The 20,784-nt window shown below is 44.6% G+C and overlaps 3 protein-coding genes across 3 annotated transcripts; 1 reads left to right on the top strand and 2 right to left on the bottom strand.

Annotated features, from left to right (window-relative positions):
* Window positions 1-1,901: 1,901 nt before the first annotated feature.
* LOC147098366 (histone H3-like) lies at window positions 1,902-2,312 on the top strand. Its single transcript, XM_085970018.1, has one exon. The coding sequence runs from the start codon at window positions 1,902-1,904 to the stop codon at window positions 2,310-2,312; it is 411 nt and encodes a 136-aa protein (XP_085826144.1).
* An 861-nt stretch (window positions 2,313-3,173) lies between these two features.
* LOC147098365 (histone H2A type 2-C-like) lies at window positions 3,174-3,579 on the bottom strand. The gene has a single exon (XM_085970106.1). It carries the CDS (start codon window positions 3,562-3,564, stop codon window positions 3,175-3,177), a length of 390 nt encoding a protein of 129 aa, XP_085826232.1. The 5' UTR covers window positions 3,565-3,579; the 3' UTR covers window position 3,174.
* A 968-nt stretch (window positions 3,580-4,547) lies between these two features.
* Window positions 4,548-5,188, bottom strand: LOC147098364 (histone H2B-like). The gene has a single exon (XM_085970105.1). The coding sequence runs from the start codon at window positions 4,991-4,993 to the stop codon at window positions 4,619-4,621; it is 375 nt and encodes a 124-aa protein (XP_085826231.1). The 5' UTR covers window positions 4,994-5,188; the 3' UTR covers window positions 4,548-4,618.
* Between the last annotated feature and the right edge of the window lie 15,596 nt (window positions 5,189-20,784).

Genomic DNA, 20,784 nt, shown 5'->3' with positions numbered 1-20,784 from the left:
CACTCTTGAAATTGTCTCCTCCTTGCCCGCTCTCTCTGCTTAATCTCTCACTCTGTCTCCTCCCCTCCCTGCCTCTCTCATTCTGCGCTTTCTCAGTCAGGTCGGAGTCGGCTGTATATAAGAGCAGCCAGAAGCTGTTCCTTTTTCATTCAGCAGAAGTTTGACTGAAGAATCATCATGACTGGACGAGGTAAAGGTGGCAAAGGACTGGGCAAAGGCGGAGACAAGCGCCACCGTAAAGTGCTCCGTGACAACATCCGGGGCATCACCAAACCAGCCATCCGCCGCCTGGCTCGCCGTGGCGGTGTTAAGGATCTCGGGTCTTATCTACGAGGAGACCCGCGGGGTGCTGAAGGTTTTCCTGGAGACTGTGATCAGGGCAAGATGGTCACTGCCATGGATGTGGTGTACGCTCTGAAATGGCAGGGCCGCACTCTCTATGGATTCGGCGGCTGAACAACTCGAATCTTTCAACCAAACACAACACAAAGGCTCTTTTAAGAGCCACCCACCACCTCACAGAGAGAGCAGTGACCTGGGAACGGGAGCTGGGGTAGATTGTTCTCAATAATAGATTGTGGTCAGAAATATTATTAACAGATATGTGATGTGTTCTGTAATCTTTGAGTTTCGGTTGCACCAGGTTTATGGAGAGAGTTATTTCCTCAGACAGAACATTGCCCCTCTCGGTGTAAAGCCACATCGCGTCTACACATTTGTTCATTGTGCAGTTATAATGTCATGATTCTAATTTTAATAATTAGATGGCTGGTCGGGCACAAGCCATTGAATGGGTTACTGAAAAGTGTCCAACTTGTGAATTATTTGCAGCCAGACGGTGGTGTCCGGCACTGATACTGACAGGGTTTGTGAAATTGTGAAAGTTCAGTTCAGTCATTCGGGGGCCTGAAATTCCCGCAGTTTGAGCCCGCTCTAACCCGACCTTACTTCTGATTGGGGATTCGCTTCACAATCCCATTTCTCAACCAATCGCAGAGCCACAGATTAGAAAGTAAGCACATCATTGGTTGAAATTGTCGTCCAGGCGAAATGATTGAATTTTTTTTTTTTTTGAAAAAGCCGTCAATTCCAGTGCCAGAAAGAAGCGAATTAATCTAAAGTCTAATTTCAAGGGAACGATTTTAAAATCTCCGTCCTTTTGTTCTTTAGTCTGCGTTCACCGTCAGTAATTCCTGGCGCTGTTCTACGAACAGGTTTAATTTGTCATCCTCTTATCTGTAACCGGCGGCAATAAGTCTCCATTCAGCAGTCTAAAATGTGCCGAGTATCTGATCGTTCACTGCACAGTTCCTGAATGACAGATTATTGGCCAAGGCCTTCTCACAGGCTCCACGGGGACAGAGAGAAGCGACTGAATTCTGATCTTCTCCCCTGAAAGCGGCGGCTTATGTCACAATCGGACGGGCGGAGGGAAAATCTGAATGGGCTGGAGAGGAGAGGTGGGAGGAATCGAGTGGAAGAGTGGGAGATTGGCGCGGTCCCTCTCCCCGCTCTTGTCAGCATCAACAGCCCAGAGTGCGGGCAATGGGATGGGCCCTAAAGCACCAAGCCCAGCAAGTTACAGATAAAACATTCAATGATTCTGGTAATGATCATCTCAATATGTGCAAATTTAAATGGATTTGTGTCACAACGGTTATTTCCTGCACTAAAATTGGTGGACTTTCTGAAATGGGCGATTAATCACAGCTCAGCCAATGGGGGCCTGGCTTTCCAGCGTTTCATTGATTGGTCAGAGTTGGCTTTGAACTGGCTGGGCGCCGGTCTCCAGACAATCAGTGCTTGGGGTGATCCCTCACTGAGTATAACAAGGCGGACACACAGCAGACTCCGCTTTAACAGTTCGTGTGTTCCAGATTGTGCTGAGATCTGTTCAGAAAATGGCCAGGACCAAGCAGACAGCGCGCAAATCGACCAGAGGGAAAGCTCCTCGCAAAGAGCTGGCGAACAAAGTGGCCCGGAAGAGCGCTCCAGCCACGGGCAGAGTGAAGAAACCCCATCGCTACAGACCCGGCACTGTGGCTCTGAGGGAGATCCGCCGCTACCAGAAATCCACCGAGCTGCTGATCCGCAAACTGCCCTTCCAGCGCCTGGTGCGGGAGATCGCTCAGGACTTCAAGACCGACCTGCGCTTCCAGAGCTCGGCCGTCATGGCCCTGCAGGAGGCCAGCGAGGCTTACCTGGTGGGGCTCTTTGAGGACAACAACCTGTGCGCCATCCACGCCAAGCGAGTCACCATCATGCCCAAAGACCTCCAGCTGGCCCGCCGCATCCGCGGGGAGCGCGCCTAAACTCACCCTGCCGGCTCCAAACTTTAGCACCAAATACAACAACGGCTCTTTTAAGAGCCAGCAAATCGGCAAAGGAAAGAGCTGCGATCTCTGCCAATCAGATCGGGCTGTGCACATACCGTGCAGGTCTTGTAGTGTTACCTTAACTGGGGATTTATAAACTTAGACATTGAATATCTGACGGTGAGTTTATGATCTGGGTTGAAATGTGAGTGAGCTGCCCAGTAGAGTGAATGATCTCGGCCATTGTGTGTCGGAAACTATAAGTGGCAATTATGATAGTAAATTGATCCAACTCCACATACCGGGATAGATACGAGAGAGAGAACGAGGTGCCTGAAGTCTGAATCTAACCTTCAAAACCAACTCTTAATGCAGGGTCAGGTGGGAACTTTAGTTACTATTTGGAATATTTAAAAATTAACCAGTGCTGTAATTCTGGTTCGATCCTGTCTGCCAATTAAAAGGGGAAATGTTTGTATGGTTCCGGATGTATATTTTTCTCCGTATGGAATTATTGTCCCAATAAGGAACGGTAAGGCCAACAACCGCGCTCTCACTTTATACTCGGTTCTAAACATCGGTTCATATTCGGCTCTCCCAGCAACGTGTTCATTGAGTGCCAGTCTCCCGTTAGGGTTCCGTGTGTATTGTTTTTCGCTGAAGCCAGACCTTCTCTATATTGAAACACTGATGTGAATATTCGCCAACAGCAAGCCCGCTGCAGTGTTTGCTGATCTAGATTTCTACATATTCGACAGACAGTTTACTGAAAATGGCTAAATAGTAAGCAACCCTTTCACAGATAAAGTGGGTGGCTCTGAAGAGAGACTTTGGGTTATTAGATTGAATTTTGTGCACTTTACTTGCTCTTGGAGCTGGCAGTGCTGGTTTTCTTGGGCAGCAGCACCGCCTGGATATTAGGCAGCACCCCGCCCTGAGCGATGGTCACCTTTCCCAGCAGCTTGTTGAGCTCCTCGTCGTTGCGGATGGCCAGCTGCAGGTGTCTGGGGATGATGCGGGTCTTCTTGTTGTCCCGGGCCGCGTTGCCGGCCAGCTCCAGGATTTCAGTGGTCAGATACTCTAGCACAGCTGCCATGTAGACCGAGGTTCCGGCACCCACATGCTCAGCGTAGTTGCCCTTTCGCAGGAGTCTGTGAACACGGCCCACAGGGAACTGCAGTCCGGCCCGGGATGAGCGAGACTTTGCCTTGGCCCGAGCTTTACCACTGCTTTTTCCTCTTCCAGACATTTTCACAATCAATACGGTGAGAGAAAGAATGAAAATCTCCTCTCTCATCTGCCCTTCTTATACCTTCTGGAGGAATGAAGACAGCGAACTTGTGATTGGTCACTCTGTGGTGAATTTCATTGGTGTTATCCGGTGACCAATCAGTCTGTTTCTCCACCAATGAAAAGAGGGTGGAAATAATTGCCTCAACAGTGAGACTGCCAATGATTTTTTAATTTCAAAAAGCCCACCAATATTTTCCTAAACCAGCGAATTAAGTTAATAAATTCACTATTAGCCAAAGATTTCCGGACATTTTTTTATTCCTTTTGTCTTATTCCATCTCTCCATTGCAAATTCTAGGCTGTTACAATCAGGATTAATTCTGGGTTCAATTTCAAACTGTATCGGGCGGGAATCAATTTGCATTGATTCTGTAATGGGACACATTCCAGCTCAATCTTTGTAAAAGTGAGGATTCACAGATTATCGATCGATCCTTTGCACAGGCACTGCTGCGGCAGTGAAACTAGAACAGGGAGTCCTTCTGTAAGAAGGGAAGAGGGACAGAGGGTTCAAACTGCCCCCGTTCAGGTCTCTGTACGAATTATCATTCTGGGTTGTTGCACTGCAGGAAATCTCGGGTTAACAAATGGGTTGACTCGCAACTGGCATTATAAACAAAATTAAAAGGTCTTAACAGAGAACGAAGTGACTGAAATCCAAGTCTCATCCCTAAAACAAGCTTTTAATTCGTCCGGTCTGAGAGTAAAGACAACAAACGACCATGGACCGTGTTTGTAGTTTACTGGGAAGGAAATTCAACAGCAGCACTCAGGTCGAAAATGACTATGAAACTGCTTATCTGAGAATTCCAAACTAAATCTGCATCCGGAATTTAAAAAAATGATCTCAAAAACATTTCATCAGGAAATAATTACAGTAAACTGAGAAAAATAGCAGCAAATTGTGTCGAAAAAGACACGGGTTTGAGTAGCTCTTTCGGAGAGGTTGTGGGTGGCTCTTAAAAGAGCCGTTGTGTTTTGGGCTTGTTCTTTCAGGACAGCGTGGAGTTTTACTTGGAGCTGGTGTATTTGGTCACCGCCTTTGTCCCTTCTGACATGGCGTGCTTGGCCAGCTCCCTGGGCAGCAGCAGGCGCACAGCGGTCTGGATCTCCCGGGAGCTGATGGTGTGCAGCTTGTTGTAATGGGTCAGGCGGGAAGCCTCATCCGCGATGTGCTCGAAAATATCGTTCACAAACGAGTTCATGATGCCCATGGCCTTGGAGGAGATGCCGGTGTTGGGGTGAACCTGCTTCATCACTTTGTAGATGTAAATGGAGTAACTCTCCTTCCTCGACTTTCTGCGCTTCTTGCCGCCCTTCGCTGCTGGTTTAGTGATGGTTTTCTTGGCGCCCTTCTTGGCCACTGTTTTCTTTTCGTCAACCATTCTCAAATTCGATTTCGGATGCAAAATGACGCCATCCCGCTCCGCGCTCGGCTTAAATAGGCTGCCCCACAGCCCTATGCTAATGAGGGATGGGTGAAGGCAATGATTATGATTGGCTGGTTAGAAGTGATGTCAGTTTCCATTGTTCTGCATCTCTGATTGGATACATAAAGAAACCAATCAGATTGCGTGTTTGCCACCAGCACGCCCCCTGCAGTCAGAAAGGTCATCCCAAGAGCAGAGGGAGATTCATCTCCCCATTCACCAATTCCCAGACCATTATGCAATGCCCCAAGCATATCAGACGGGTCAGCAATTTAGATGTACTTCCTCCAAACGGTGCACCATATTCACGCCTTGCGGTGTGGTCCCCGCCACATTAGTTCAGTATCTGCCAGTCTCGAGTAATTTGTGTGTGGGAGAATAGTTCTGTATTACTCAATCTCTGGTGATTTGTGTAATTGTGGGAATCATTCTCAATCTCACTCTCTGTTACAGTATGTGAGTGTGGGATCCATTCGTTTCCTGTCCATCACCGATGTCACGTGTCAGGGTGGGATTCCATCTGTATCCGTCAAAATCTGGTACCGTGTGTCAGTGTTTGGATTCATTCAGAATCTGTCATTCTCTGGTAATGTACATGTGTGCGATGTTAATTCTGTATCTGTCTGTCACTGGGATGTGCGAGTCTGAGATTCATTCTGTATCTGTCAGTCTCTGGTACTGTATGTAAGTGTCGGATTAGTTCTGAATCAGTCTGTCACTCGCACTGTTTTTCAGCGAAGGATTCTGCATGAATATGCTACACACTCGGTTTTTGAAAGTGGGATTCATACTGCATCTATCAGTCTCTGCTACTTGATGTTAGTTTGAGATTCCTTACATTTCAGCTAGTTTCTGGTACTGTACCTGAGTGTGGGACTGAATCTATCTGTAATCAATTGTACTGCATGTGATTGTGTAGTCATTCTGTATCTGCCGGGCCCTCTGATGCTCTGTGTTACTGTGAGATTCATTCTCTGTCTGTCAGTCTCTGATGAGAGAGTGTGGGTTTTATTCTGCATCTTGCAATTTCTGTTCTGTGAGAATTGTTTTTATGCTATTTCTGTCAGCCTTTGGTTTGTGAATGTGGGTTTCAGTCTGTGTCTGTCAATGGTATTTGAATGCATTTTTTATTTTCTATCTATTAGTGTCTGAAGTGTGAGTGTGGGTTTTATGCTACCACTGGCTGTTTCTGATCTGTGATTGTGAGATTTACTCTGCATCAATCAGTCTCTGGTTTGTGAATGTGGGTTCTATTCTGTCGATCTCTAGTATGCTAGTACTGGTTTTACTCAGTGCCAGTCAGTTTCTGATACATGAGTGTGGGGTTTCCTTTCTAACTGTCAATTTCTGCTTTGGAAGAAAAGGTTCACTCCGAATCTGTAAGGTTCTGGTTCGTGGGTGTGGTTTTTCTTCTTTATCTGTCAGTCTCTGCCATGTGAGTGTCTTTTTCACTCTCTTCTTTTTCTGTTATGCAAAGGTGTGTTTTATTAAGTACCTGTCAGCTTCTGGTATGTGAGTGTGGTATTTTTCTGTATCAGTCAGTCACAGGTGAACGAGTGTTTGATTATTTGTCTCTGTCAGTTTCTGGTATCAGTGTGTGCATTTTTCTTTGTACCTGTCAGTGTGTGGATTGTGAGGACGGACATTATTCTGTACATTTTGGTTTCTTGTATGTGTGAGTAGGTTGTATTCTTTACTTTTTAGTTTCTGTTGTATGTGTGAGGATTTGAATCAATACCTGCTTGTTTCTGGGATGTGAGTGTGAGATTTACTCTGTGTCTGTTAGTCTCTGGTATGTGAATGTGGGACTTACACTTTATCTCACAGTCTTTTTTGTGTGAGTGTGGGTTTTACTCTGTATATGTCACACTCTGGGATGTGAGTGTGGGTTATACTCTGTAAATGTCATAATCTGGGATGTGTGGTGGGGGGTTTACTCTGTATATGTCACACTCTGGGATGTGAGTGTGGGTTTTACTCTGTAAATGTTATACTCTGGTATGTGTGTTAGGGTTTTACTGTGTAAATGTCATAATCTGGGAGGTGTGGTGGGGCGTTTACCCTGTATCAGTCATACTCTGGGTTGTGAGTGTGTTTGTTTCTCTGTATCTGTCATACTCTGGGATGTGTTTGTGGGTTTTGCTCAGTATCTGTCATACTCTGGGATGTGTGTGTGGGTTTTACACTATATCTGTCATACTCTGGGACGTGTGTACGCGTTTTACTCTGTATTTGTTAGTCTTTGGTGTACAAGGGTGGATTTTACTCTATATCTGTCAGTTTCTGTTTTCCGAGTGCCAGGTTTTAATCTTTACCTGTAAGTTTCTGGCATGGAAGTGTGTGTGGTCATTCTGTACCTGATAGTTTCTTTTGTGCGAGTGTGGCTTTATTCTATATGTGTGAGGCTCAAGTATCCGTATGACCTATTGGTGCTTCTAATGCTTATATCTCTGGGATGTGTGTATGGGTTTTTGACTGTAATATTCAGTTTCTGCCATGTGTGTGTGTGTTTTACTCTGTACCTCTCTGTCCCTTTGAAGTGAGTGTGATTTTTTTCTTTGTAACATTCAGTGTCTTGTATCAAAATGTAGGCTTTATTTTGTACCTGTTTTTTCTAGTATGTGTGAATGTGTTGTATTATATGTCTGTCAGTTTCTGTTATATGATTGAGGATTTTCATCTATTACTCACTGTCTCTGGTATGTGAGTGTGGGTTTTTCTCTGTCCCTATTCAGAGGGATTTGAGTGTCCTTTTACTCGAATCAGAGAAAGTTATCATGCAGGTACAATTAGAATGGTAAAAGGTATGTTTGCATTTATTTCAAAGGTGTTGCAGTAAAAGTATAAGTATGTGTTGCTGCAATTTTATAGGCATTTGGTTATACCATAACTGGAGTACTTTGCACAATTTGGACTCCTTATCTAAGGCAGAATATACATGCTTTGGATGGGGTGTATCAAATGTTCATGAGATTGATTCCTAGGCTGTCCTATTAGGAGAGATTGATTATAATAGGCATATATTCTCTGGAATTTAGAAGAATGAGAGGTGATCTCATTGAATCATTTCAAATTCTTAGAGTGCTTGCCAGGGGTAGATGCGGCGAGGCTGTTTCCACTGGCAGGAGAATCTAGAACTAGGGTTCATAGGCTCATAAGGCATCGGACAATTAGGAATGAGTTGATGAGAAATGTATCCACTCAGAGTGTTGTGAATCTTTGGAATTCTCTACTGCATGGGGCTGTGAATGCTCAGTCGATGAGTGTATTCAAGACTGAGATAATATATTTTGGGGCACTAAGTGAATCAAGGGATATAGGGACAGGATGGGATATTGGAGTTGTGGCAGAAGTTCAGATATGGGCCCAGAAATCCGGGTCTCCACGGGTGAGTACACACGGGGTACTCACCCATAAGCCCAATGGAAGTGCCGGTTTCCTGCATGCACTGAGCATGTGTGGGAAACCGGCACTTCCGTTCCCCTGAAAGAAGGGGTTCAGAGTTCGAACGCGTGCACCAGAGAGGCTGCGCGTGCGCATCGAACTTAGGTTTTTTTTGCAGGTTTTCCCAGGAGGGTAAGTTTCCAGAAGTAAGGCCTGCTTTTTACAAGGTAAGTGGTGAATTAATTAAAATTAAAACATTTTTTTCACAGGTTTATTATTTTTAAATACTTTAAAGCAAGGTAAGTTTATTTTTAGACCCGTTAGAAAATAAAATTATTTTTTCAAAAATTTAAATTATTGTTTAAAATAGTTATTTCATGTAATTTATAGTTTATTTAAAAAATGTGATTGTTTTTTAAAAAATTTATTTGAAGATTTAGTGCTGTTTTGGGTCCGTAGTATTTATAAGTCTTGACAGCTCTTCCTGTCAATCTTATGAATGGAGCATTCCCTGCTCCGATTGGCTCCCCATAGCCCACGTGATCCCAGGGACGCATCGAACTAACTGCGCCCCTGGGATACGCATGCACTGCGCGCCGGCAGCTGGACCAGGCCCCGGATCGGAATTCCATGGGGGCCCACATCTCAACGGCCGGCGCGCAAGCTAAGTGCAGGTCGGGGGCTTAAACCCGCGGGAAGCCTCCGACCCGAATTTCTGGGCTATAATCTTATTGAATGTCGGAGCAAGCTTGAGGGGCTTTATAACTATTTCTTACTTTCTTATAGCTGACAGTCTCTTGATGTGATTGTGGATTTTATTCTGTTTCTGTCAGTCACTTGAATGTGAGTGTGGTGTTATTTCACTATCTTCAATTTCTGATATGGAAATGTTGGATCTTTAATGCACCTGTGATCTTCTGGTACGTGAGTTTCACTCTGCATCTGACAGTCTCTGGTATGTAAATTTGAGTTTCACTCTGTATCTGACAGTCTCTGGTATGTGAGTGTGGGTTTTATGCTGTACCTGTCAATTTCTGTTGTTAGAGTAAGGGTTTTGTTCGGTACCTGTCAGTTTCTGGGATGGGAGTATGGAATTTAGCCTGCATCTGTAAGTCACTGGTTTGTGAGTAATGGCATTACTCCCTAGCTGTTATTCTGTGGTGCCTGAGTTTTTTTGTCCCCTTTATCATTCCGAGTCTGGAATTTGTGTGTTGTCTTTACTCCGTAACTGTCAGTCTCTGGGATTTTATTCTTTATCTGTCAGCTTCTGCTGTGTGAGTATGTGTTTCACTCTGTACCATTCTGTCTATTGTATGTGAGTGTGGTGTGATCTCTGTAAAAGTCAGTTTCAAGTATGTGAGTGGGGATTTATGCTGCATCTGTCAGTTTCTATTATATGAGTAAGGTTTTAATCAGTCGCTGCCTGTTTCTGGTATGGGAGTGTGGATTTTAGTCTGTATCTGCCCGTCTATGCTTGTGTGTGTGGTTGTCACCCTGTACAAGTCACTCTCTGGGATGTGAGTGCAAGTTTCACCCTGTATCTGTCAGTCTCATTTAAGTGAGTGTTGATTTTATCTATAGCTGTCAACCTGGTATGCGAATGTGGGTTTTACTCTATAGCGATCTGTCTCTAGGATGTGTGTGTGGATTTTACTCTAACTCAGTTTCTAGAATATGGATGTAATGTTTTGTCTGTGCCTGTCAGCTTCTGGTGTGATTGTGGATTTTTCTTTATACCTGTCTGTCTCTGCTTTGTGAGTGTGGGCTTTATTCTGTAGCTGTCAGTTCTGCTACTGTTTGTGAGTGTGGGATTGATTCTGTGTCTCTCATACTGGTAATGTATGTGAGTGTGAGAATTATTATGTAATTGACAGTCTCTTGTATTGTACTATTCTTGCTCTGTGTAACTGTTGGATTCCATTCCTTCTCCACCTTGTGCAGGCCAATGCTAGTTTGAGATTATCTGTGACTGTCTCAGGAGGAGGTTTGTTGCAGTCCATTACCTCGGATTCACTGCTCTTGTATGTTAGTTATTGAGGTTGACTGTCCATGTACAGCCATCAGCGAGGATTGACACCGTATCAGTGCCTATCTGTTCGTGTGTGAGAGTAAGAGTGTGAAAATGGATCTGCCTATCAGTGCAATGTGTTTGGGCTTTGAAGCAACATCTTATTCAACTGTTGCAAGTTACTCTAAGGTTCATAATGTAACACTGGAAATTAGGATTACTGTGGGACTGACTGCTTCTGTTGCCTGTTATAATAGGACTGAGGCCAGTTCTGTGTCTCTGCGCTCTGTGAGTGATAATGTTCTTACTGCACTGTTCCTTGTGTTCCGGGTGGAGGAAAGAACCATTTATTCCGGCTCGTTGAAGTATTTTGCTTTGGGAATAACAAAGAGAACAATATTAGTTGTAGGATATGGACAGGTGCTGGGAGACTATAACAATAAAGTAATAATTAACGTGTTTTTTTATATGGAGAGGGGAAACCGCGATACAAACAGTGTCATTGTCTGACTTCACTACAGTGCAGCGGCACTCAGATTATCCACACCAGGTGTGTAGGACGGTTCTACAGTACGTTATCAGCATACAGACACAACCCAAACCCAGCACTGGACCATGAATGGGACCATCCGATTGGCATACCCCAGGTTTATATCTCCCACTCCCACGGGAGCAGGTGTACAATGCTGGATCGCTTCCTGGAATAATTCCATAGGTAGCTGGGCTGCACATCTATTTTTTTCCAGTATATTGAAAACGAGTTGAGGGCCTGAATAGTTAACAGAGTGACTCAGAGCCTGGATGCTGATGTATCTGAGGGAGCCACAATGTATCTCTCGATCACCAGCAACACGGTTCTGGAGAACTCAAAGGAAATAACCGATTTTTGAAATGTGTTCTTTCACACTTCTCACCTGCTGCCTGCAATCGATGCACGTTGAGAATCTCCGCACATCCTCACTGTCAGGCTGTGTTTCCTTGTTCACTGAACAATAACAACAGACACGGTGAGATTGGAATTGAGTCAGGAACATTCACTGCTGATTTGGAGAAAGCAGCAATGATTTGAAAGTGCGAGGTGATTTACTTTCTATGTTATCTTACACTGTACACACACACAGCCCGAGAATGGCCTCTCCCTTTCCCCACTCACTCCATGTTCCGGAACTAGTTCCTGTTCCAATCTGTCTCTTACAGACAATCCCCGGTTTCCGATGAACTTGCCCCGACTCAAAGCCCATCTGTGGACACAGTCCCAATGCGATGTGCTGCTGTGAGGAGGCTGCTGTTTGCTCCCTTACTCGGGCCCGTGATATCTCCGCTCCCTGATGTGTTCAGCGATCATCAGCCGAGCACAGAGGAAACGGCCCCCGCTGGCAGAGCTGGGGGAGGGGAGCTCGCATGGGCCCTTCCTGTCGCTTTAAACACTGTGCGGGGAGAGGGGGAGGAGCAGGCAAATATTTCAATGCTGAAGCCTGAAAGCTGGAGGCGGAGTTGAAGCTCAGAGGACGCTGTCTCTGCTCTGCCTGTCACTCTGATTCTGTCTCCTCACAGCCTCTCTCACATTCTGCTTTTCTCAACCAGATCCCGGCTGGCTTCATAAATACATCAGGATGGCGAGAGTTTATCATTCAGTTTATATTCCTGTGAGGAATCGTCATAACTGGAGGAGGTAAAGGAGGCAAAGGTCTGGGAAAAGGCGGAGCCAAGCGTCACCGTAAAGTGCTTAGTGACAACATCCAGGGCACAAAACAAAGGCTCTTCTTAGAACCCCACACCGCCTCACAGAGAGAGCAGCGCCCCAGGACCGGGAGCGGGGATATATTGGGGTGAGGAATAGCTTCAGAATTATAAGGATTATGGGGTTACAAGTGACTCTTTGGGCCGGAACCTGTATTCTCCCCTCACAGTGAAAAGCTCTTTTAGTCTTCCTGGGTGTCCATGCGCTCAGTGTTCTGTTTCCATTCAGCTTTTATATATCAGACAGATGGTGTGACGGGGAACCGGAGCTTTCCACCTCACAATAGGTTAAACCGAGCTGCTGTGACAAGAGGCCAACTTGTGAGATTATTCTCCTTCTGAAGTTTGCTTCCTGCACAGATACTGTCGGGGATTGTGAAATTCAAGGGTTTAAGTAAAGTCATTGGATGGACTGTAATGTCTCCAGTTCTAACTCTCGGAGCCCGCTGTAACCTGAGGCTACTTCGGATTGGTCGCTTGATTGGAATCCCATTTCCTTAACAGAATAAACTACTGGCCTCAATTGATCAGTTTTAAAATTAAGTTTGAAACATTCCACCAAATTCAAAAAAGAAAGATTTTATTTATAATTATTCAATATATTAGCAGGTTCCTCTAATGAGGCCATATGGGTGGAGCTTAAAAACAAAAAGGGGGCAAGCACTTTGCTGGGAGTGTACTATAGGCCTCCAAACAGTCAGGGGGAGATAGAGGAACAGATATGTAGGCAAATCTCAGAGAAATGTGCAAATAATAGGGTAATAATAATGGGGGATTTCAACTTCCCCAATATTAACTGGGATAGTCAGAGTGTGAAAGGCTCAGAGGGTGTAGAATTCTTAAAGTGCATCCAGGAGAGCTTTTTGAGCCAGCATGTAGAAAGTCCTACAAGAGAGGGGGCGGTACTGGACCTAATTCTAGGGAATGTGGCCGGCCAAGTGGAAAAAGTGCTAGTAGGTGAGCACTTTGGTGACAGTGACCATAATATGGTGAGATTTAAGGTGGTCATGGAAAAGGACAGGGATGGGCCGGAAATAAAGGTTCTAAATTGGGGGAAGGCCGATTTTAATAGGATAAGGCAGGATCTGGCCAAAATGGACTGGGATCAGCTACTTGTAGGAAAATCCGCATCGGAGCAATGGGAGGCTTTCAGAAGGGAGATTGAGATCATACAATGGCAACATGTTCCCGTAAAGGTCAAGGGTGGTTCCAAAAACCACAGGGAACCTTGGATGTCAGGGGATATACGAGAATGGATTAGGAAAAAAAGGAGGGCTTTTGGCAGGTACAAAAGGCTAAAGACAGAGGAAGCCCTAGAGGAGTACAAAAAGTGCAGGGGGATACTTAAAAAAGAAATTAGGAGATCAAGGAGGGGCCATGAAATAACAGTGGCGAGCAAAATAAAGGAAAATCCTAAGATGTTTTATAAGTATATTAAGGGTAAGAGGATAACTAAGGAAAAAATAGGGCCCATTAGGGACAAAAGTGGCAATCTGTGTGTGGAGCCGGAAGATGTAGGAGGGGTTCTAAATGAATTTTTTGCATCTGTCTTCACTATGGAGAAGGACGATGTAGACATAGAAATAGGGCGGGGGGACTGTGATATGCTCGAACATATTAACATCGAGAGGGAGGAGGTATTGGCGGTTTTAGCAGGCCTAAAAATGGATAAATCCCCAGGCCCGGACGAAATGTATCCCAGGCTGCTGTGTGAGGCAAAGGAAGAGATTGCGGGGGCTCTAACACATATATTCAGGACCTCTCTGGCAACAGGGGATGTGCCAGAGGACTGGAGAACCGTTAATGTAGTACCATTATTCAAGAAGGGAAGTAGGGAAAAACCGGGGAACTACAGGCCAGTGAGCCTAACATCAGTGGTAGGAAAATTATTGGAAAAAATTCTGAGGGACAAAATTAGTCTCCAATTGGAGAGGCAAGGATTAATCGGGGATAGTCAACATGGCTTTGTCAAGGGAAGATCATGTCTGACTAATTTGATTGAATTTTTTGAGGGGGTGACTAGGTGTGTGGATGAGGGTAAAGCAGTGGATGTGGTATACATGGATTTCAGTAAGGCCTTCGATAAAGTCCCACACAGGAGACTGGTCAAGAAGGTAAGAGCCCATGGAATCCAGGGTGCCTTGGCACATTGGATACAAAACTGGCTTAGTGGCAGAAGGCAGAGGGTGATGGTCGAAGGCTGTTTTTGTGACTGGAAGCCTGTGGCCAGTGGGGTACCACAGGGATCGGTGCTGGGACCCTTGCTGTTTGTGGTCTACATTAATGACTTGGATATGAATGTAAAGGGTATGATCAGTAAGTTCGTGGATGATACAAAAATTGGTGGGGTGGTAAATAGCGAGGAGGGTAGCCTCAGTCTGCAGGACGATATAGATGGGTTGGTCAGGTGGGCGGAACAGTGGCAAATGGAATTTAACCTGGAAAAGTGCGAGGTGATGCAGTTTGGGGGGACTAACAAGGCAAGGGAATACACAATGAATGGTAAGACCCTAGGCAAGACGGAGGGTCAGAGGGATCTGGGTGTGCAAGTACACAGATCCCTGAAGGCGGCGGAACAGGTGGATAAGGTGGTAAAAAAGGCATATGGGATACTTGCCTTCATTAGCCGAGGCATAGAATATAAGAGCAAGGAGGTTATGATGGAGCTGTATAAAACACTGGTTAGGCCACAGCTGGAATACTGTGTGCAGTTCTGGTCGCCACACTACAGGAAGGATGTGAACGCTTTGGAGAGGGTGCAGAGGAGATTCACCAGGATGTTACCAGGGCTGGAGCGCTTCAGCTATGAAGAGAGACTGGGCAGATTGGGTTTGTTTTCCTTGGAGCAGAGGAGGCTGAGGGGGGACATGATTGAGGTGTACAAAATTATGAGGGGCATAGATAGGATGGATACTGAGGAGCTTCTTCCCTTAGTAGAAGGGTCAATAACTAGGGGGCATAGATTCAAGGTAAAGGGCGGGAGGTTTAGAGGGGATTTGAGAAAGAACTTTTTCACCCAGAGGGTGGTTGGAGTCTGGAACTCACTGCCTGAAACGGTTGTGGAGGCAGAACCCTCACAACATTTAAGAAGCATTTGGATGAGCACTTGAAATGCCATAGCATACAAGGCTATGGACCAAATGTTGGAATATGGGATTAGATTAGACAGGGCTTGATGGCCGGCGCAGACACGATGGGCCGAAGGGCCTCTATCCGTGCTGTATAACTCTATGACTCTAACCGAGACAGACATTAAATTGGGGCAGTTTCACTAATTTTCTGATAATTTCCTCACCAGATTGACAGGACTTTAGCCGGAATGAATAAACTGACGAAATCAGTGCATTAAACAGGCGGCTCCTGCAGAGAGGATGTGGGTGGCTCTTAAAGGACCCTTTGTGATTTCTATATTTCTGTCAGTAAATTGTGGAGTTTTACTTGGAGCTGGCGTTCTTGGCCACCCCGTGCTTGGCCAGCTCCCCGGACAGCACCAGACTCACGGCGGTCTGGATGTGTTTCCACAATCCGCACTCTCCAAACTGTAAGACGTCTTTGCCATCTACTGGCTGAAAGCGAGTGCTCTAACAAGAGACAATGATTCAGCAGAAACCATTTTGTTTTCGACAGATACCTCAGCACTGTGTTTATGTTCCGCTTAAAACCATTGCCAAGTAGTTTTTTGGTGAAGCTGAAAACTCCAAAAAACCATTAAAAGCAGATGGACGCGCTCACCCGATTCTAGGGTGAACAATGTGGTTGATCATTGAGTGTGGGATAGACACTTCCTCCATCACTCTGGAACTATGTGGCAAGGTGAGATTCACTGCTGTATATGGGAAGATAGATACTGTATCTGTCACTCTCTTGCAGTGTGGTGGTGCGGGATTGACACGTGAGTATAGGAAATGCACTACCACACACTCAATTCACAATTCACAATTCAAATCGCTTTATTGGCATGATAAGTTACATCTTATGTTGCCAAAGCATCAAAATACATTTATGGTTTAGCACATAAACGCAGTTCTATTCATACAGTGTATAAACAGGTATATCCCTGAGTGTATAAATATACATTCGCATTGTTTATATATATTCTTTTCTTAGTTTACTGGTTGTCCCTCTGTTCATGGCAAGCTGTAACATAGTGTGCCGCCAGTGTTATACAGCTTCTCTCCTCTCCCAGTAGGAATGGGAGTTTTTGGTTGTCATTCAGATTTCTGAAATCAGGGCATATTTGTGAGAATTTTTGGTAGAAATTCTCCCTGATGCCCTGATATTTTCCACAAGCTGTGAGGAAGTGCATCTCTGTCTCCACCACTCCCTGACTGCAGTGAGAGCATATCCTGTCCTCTCTTGGCAGCCTGGTCTGCCTGTGTCTGCCTTTTTCGATCGCTAGGCTATGTTCGCTAAGTCTGTACCTTGTCAAGGTTCTTCTCAGTTTGTTATCCTTTACCATGGTCAGGTAATCAGCTATGTTGTATTGTCTGTTTAGGGCCAAGTAGCAATTGAGTTTGCTTTGGGTTTTTGTTGTTTCTGCTCAATATGTCAGATATTTTTCCTTTTGCTTAGCGACGATTGTGTTGGGTCGAATTCTTTGTGTTACCCTGTCACTGTCCTGGGGCTGGTTATTGTTAGTATTGTTAGTAGTTACTTCACTGAGTCCCAGGACTAGTTGACTGAGGGTATTCTTCTTTATGGTCAGCTGTTGGCATTTCAGGGCGTCGTAGTGATAGCATTGGGGATTGCTCATTTGTAGGTGATTCCAAAATTTGGTGGCTCTTTTTTGGATAGTGATTATTAATGGATATTGGCCTAGTTCCGCCCTGCATGCATTGTTTACTGTTTTCCTTTGAGTCCGGAGGATACTTTTACAGAATTCTGCATGTAGGATCTCAATTGGGTGTTTGTCCCATTTTGCAAATTCTTGTTGAGTTAGCGGTCCCCATACCTCACTGCCATAGAGTGCAATTGGTTCAATTACTGATTTGAAAATTTTGAGCCAAATGCTAATTGGGATTTCTATTTGGATTGATTTTTTGATGGCATAGAAAGCCCTTCTTGATTTCTCTTTCAGTTCATTCACAGCCAGTTTGAAGTTTCCCGTAGAACTGATTTTTAAGCCCAAGTATGTGTAGTTAGTGGTTTGTTCAATTTTGGTTGTTCCTACTGTGAAATTTATTTTGGGTCCCTGATGTTTGGATCTTTGCTGGAACACAAGGACTTTGGTTTTTTGGGGATTTATTGTCAGGGCCCAAGTCTGGCAGTACGACTCCAGCAGGTCCAGGTTTTGCTGTAGCCCCTCTTTAGTAGGTGACAGCAGAACCAGGTTGTCTGCATAGAGGAGGAATTTAACCTTGGATTCATATAGGGTGAGGCTGGGTGCTGTAGATTGTTCAAGTAGTTTTGCCAATCCATTCATGTAAATATTAAAGAGTGTCGGTGAGATTGGCGAGCCCTGCGTCACCCCCCGCCCCTGTGGGAAGTATTTTGTTTGTTTGTCTCCAATTTTAACTGCACATTTGTTGTTTGTATACATTGATTTAATTACATCATATGTTTTCCCTCCTACCCCACTTTCGATAAGTTTCAGGAATAAACCGTCATGCCAGATGGAGTCGAAAGCCTTCTGGAAATCTACAAAGCATGCGTAGATTTTGCTTTTGTTATGGTGAACGTGTTTGTCAATTAGGGTCTGTAGGGTGAAGATATGATCGGATGTTCTATAGTTTGGCAGGAATCCAATTTGGCTTTTACTCAAGACATTGTGCTCCTCAAGGAAGTTTATAAGTCTTTTGTTTATGATGCTACAGAATACCTTCCCCAGGTTACTGTTTACACAGATGCCTCGATAGTTGTTTGGGTCAATTTTGTCCCCACTTTTGTATATGGGCGTTATGAGTCCTTTGTTCCAGATATCAGGGAAATAACCAACACTCAGAACCAAGTTGAAGAGTTTTAGGATAGCCAGTTTCATTTTGTTGTCTGTGTGTTTAATCATCTCGTTTAGTATGCCGTCTGTCCCGCAGGCTTTTCCTGGTCGCAGGTCCTTGAGTTTTTCAAGAAGTTCTTTTTCTGTTATTATGGCGTCCAGCGGGTTTTGGTTATCTTTTATGGCCATTTCTAGTTTTTTCAGTTTTTTGCATATTTGGTGTTGCTCTGGTCTTAGTGTGTTTTTCTGGTATAATTTTTCAAAGTGGTTTACCCATGTGTCCCCATTTTGAATGGCCAAATCGTCGTGTTGTTTTTTGTGTAGTGTTTTCAAGTTTTCCCAGAAACAATTGGAATCAATGGATTCCTCCATGGAGCTGAGTGTATTCTTAATATATTGCTCTTTTTTGGTTCTGAGTGTGTTTCTGTATTGTGTTAGTGTCTGACAATAAGTAAGGCGTAGTTCCTCGTTTTCTGGATGTCTGTGTTTTTGGTTTGATATTTTTCTAAGTTTTTTCCTCATGTTATGGCAATCTCGGTCAAACCATTTTTCATAGTTTTTTGTTTTGGGTTTGTTCTTGCGAGCTTTCAAGTTTGCATTTGTTGCCAAATTATCAAAAATATTGTTTAGTTTACTAACTGCCCGGTTTACGCCTTCTTTATTGTGAGTGTATATGTTATCCAGAAAGCTGTCTAAGAGAGCTTGAGTTGATGCATTGCTAATTGTTTTCTGGTATTTTTCCGTGTCGTTTTTGGCCCATCTGTACGATTTTTTGGTGTTGTACAGTTTACTGGGTTGTGTTTCTATGTTGTTTGTTTCTGTCTTTTTGAGGAACATAGTAATTTGACTGTGATCTGACAGTGTTGTTTGTGGTTTGACTGTGAATGCTCTGAAAGAGGATGGGTCTAAGTCTGTAATCATATAGTCTACTGTGCTGCAGCCAAGAGGTGAGCAATAGGTCGATCTTCCTAGGAGGTCTCCTATGAACCTACCATTGATAATGTACAGACCCAGGTTTCGACAGAGCTGTAGTAGCTGTTTTCCGTTGGTATTTGACTGCTTGTCGCAGTTATGCCTGTATGGAAGGGAAGGGATGTCAAAGTGGTTATTCCTGAAAACGTAATTGTTTCCCTGATTATTGGTGAAGTCTGGTTCTTCACCCGTTCTTGAATTGAGGTCCCCACAGATCAACACGTTCCCCTGGGCCTGGTATTGGATAATTTCCCCCTCCATGTTGGAGAAGGTGTCCTCTTTAAAGTACGGGGAATCGATTGGAGGGATATAAAGTGCACAAATGTAAACATCTTGGGTGTTTGAGATAATCTCCCTCTCAAGTTTGAGCCACATATGGTTTTCGCCCTTTTTTATAAATTTGATGTAATTCTTAAGTTCTGTTTTAAACCAGATCAGTATGCCTCCGGAGTCTCTGCCTTGGGTTACACTTGGTAATTTATTGGAGGGGACCACCAGCTCAGTGTACCCTTGGGGACAGCCAGTGTGTCCTTTTCCTTTATACCAAGTTTCCTGTAAAATGATAATATCTAGGTCTTTAGTTTCATCTGTGAACTCTGGGGTCCTACTTTTCACTTCTCGCAGTGAAGAGCGTAGACCTTGGATATTCCAGGTCGAAATATATAAGGATTTCATGTTAAGTTTGATCTTTTACTATGATAGGTTAAAGAGTGGTACGTGTTTGTCGTGTCTAAGTGTGGGAAAAAAAAGATCACATCAGTTGTCTACAAAAGTTAATACAATTTGGTTACAGTTCTTTCTATTAATTAGTCCTTGATCCATAAGGCGGAAGTAGATGCTGCTGCACATCTGCTTATTGTCTCTTAATGGATTGTTTCTGTCTGAGGTATTGCGTACGTCCTGTGCATCTCTCCCTCTGTCTGGCTGGGAGCAGTCCTATTCCCCTGTGGGACAGGAGTGGTGCAGGTCTGATATTGTTGTTTTGCATGGGGATCCTCTCTGGTCTCGGTTGGTGTGTTGGTGGTCCTTGTAGTGTTCCTGATATGTACCCCGCTGATCTCTGGTGGTCGGGGGGGGTCCTCTTGGAGTCTGGGTATGGACCCGGTTAAAAGCGACGTCCTTCAGGGCTTTAGCAAAGATCGATATTCTTTGCCTTTGGATGTGGACGTGGTCGTAAAGACATTCCTCATCGAGGGTGGGGTGTTGGGCCAGGTGTACGTTGTGGTTTGATTCGCAGTCTCTTGCTATGCTGGCATTTATCTCATGAATTGTGTTGTTGTTGAAGTCTGTTCTCGGCAATATTGTGGAAACAGTGATTCTAGTGTTTGGAAATGTACTGCTTGCTTTCCTAATCATTGCTCTGAGCGATGTTGCTACTTCTTTCTGTTGGGTCTTTAGGTCATTTGTGCCCGTGTGTATTATTATGTGTTGGGGGGAGCCTAATCTGGCTTTGGTCAGCCATCCCATGGCTCTGTTTGTTGTTGGGCACCAGATCTTTTCTACTTTACTTCTAGGGAATAGCTTTTTCTCCCATAGAAATTTCCCATTTGAGTCTATGAGTATTACGACGTCAGCCTTGTTTGTGTTTACTGTCTGGTGGCTTTCGCTTGGATTCATAGTGTGTGTGCTGGGCTGGGGTGTCTGGTGTGTGCGTACCTCTTGTGAGCGGCCCGCTTGTGGTTCCACGGTGGTGGGGGAAGATTGCGAATC

This window comes from Somniosus microcephalus, chromosome 29, assembly GCF_052327205.1.
Source record: "Somniosus microcephalus isolate GS21.2 chromosome 29, FLI_Smic_1.0, whole genome shotgun sequence".
Lineage (NCBI taxonomy): Eukaryota > Metazoa > Chordata > Chondrichthyes > Squaliformes > Somniosidae > Somniosus > Somniosus microcephalus.
This window is presented reverse-complemented; position numbering and strand designations above follow the sequence as displayed.

What these genes read in the sequence shown, in the direction of transcription:
- LOC147098366 (XM_085970018.1), top strand. Translation starts at nt 1,902, where the DNA reads ATGGCCAGGACCAAGCAGACAGCGCGCAAATCGACCAGAGGGAAAGCT.
- LOC147098365 (XM_085970106.1), bottom strand. Translation starts at nt 3,564, where the DNA reads ATGTCTGGAAGAGGAAAAAGCAGTGGTAAAGCTCGGGCCAAGGCAAAG.
- LOC147098364 (XM_085970105.1), bottom strand. Translation starts at nt 4,993, where the DNA reads ATGGTTGACGAAAAGAAAACAGTGGCCAAGAAGGGCGCCAAGAAAACC.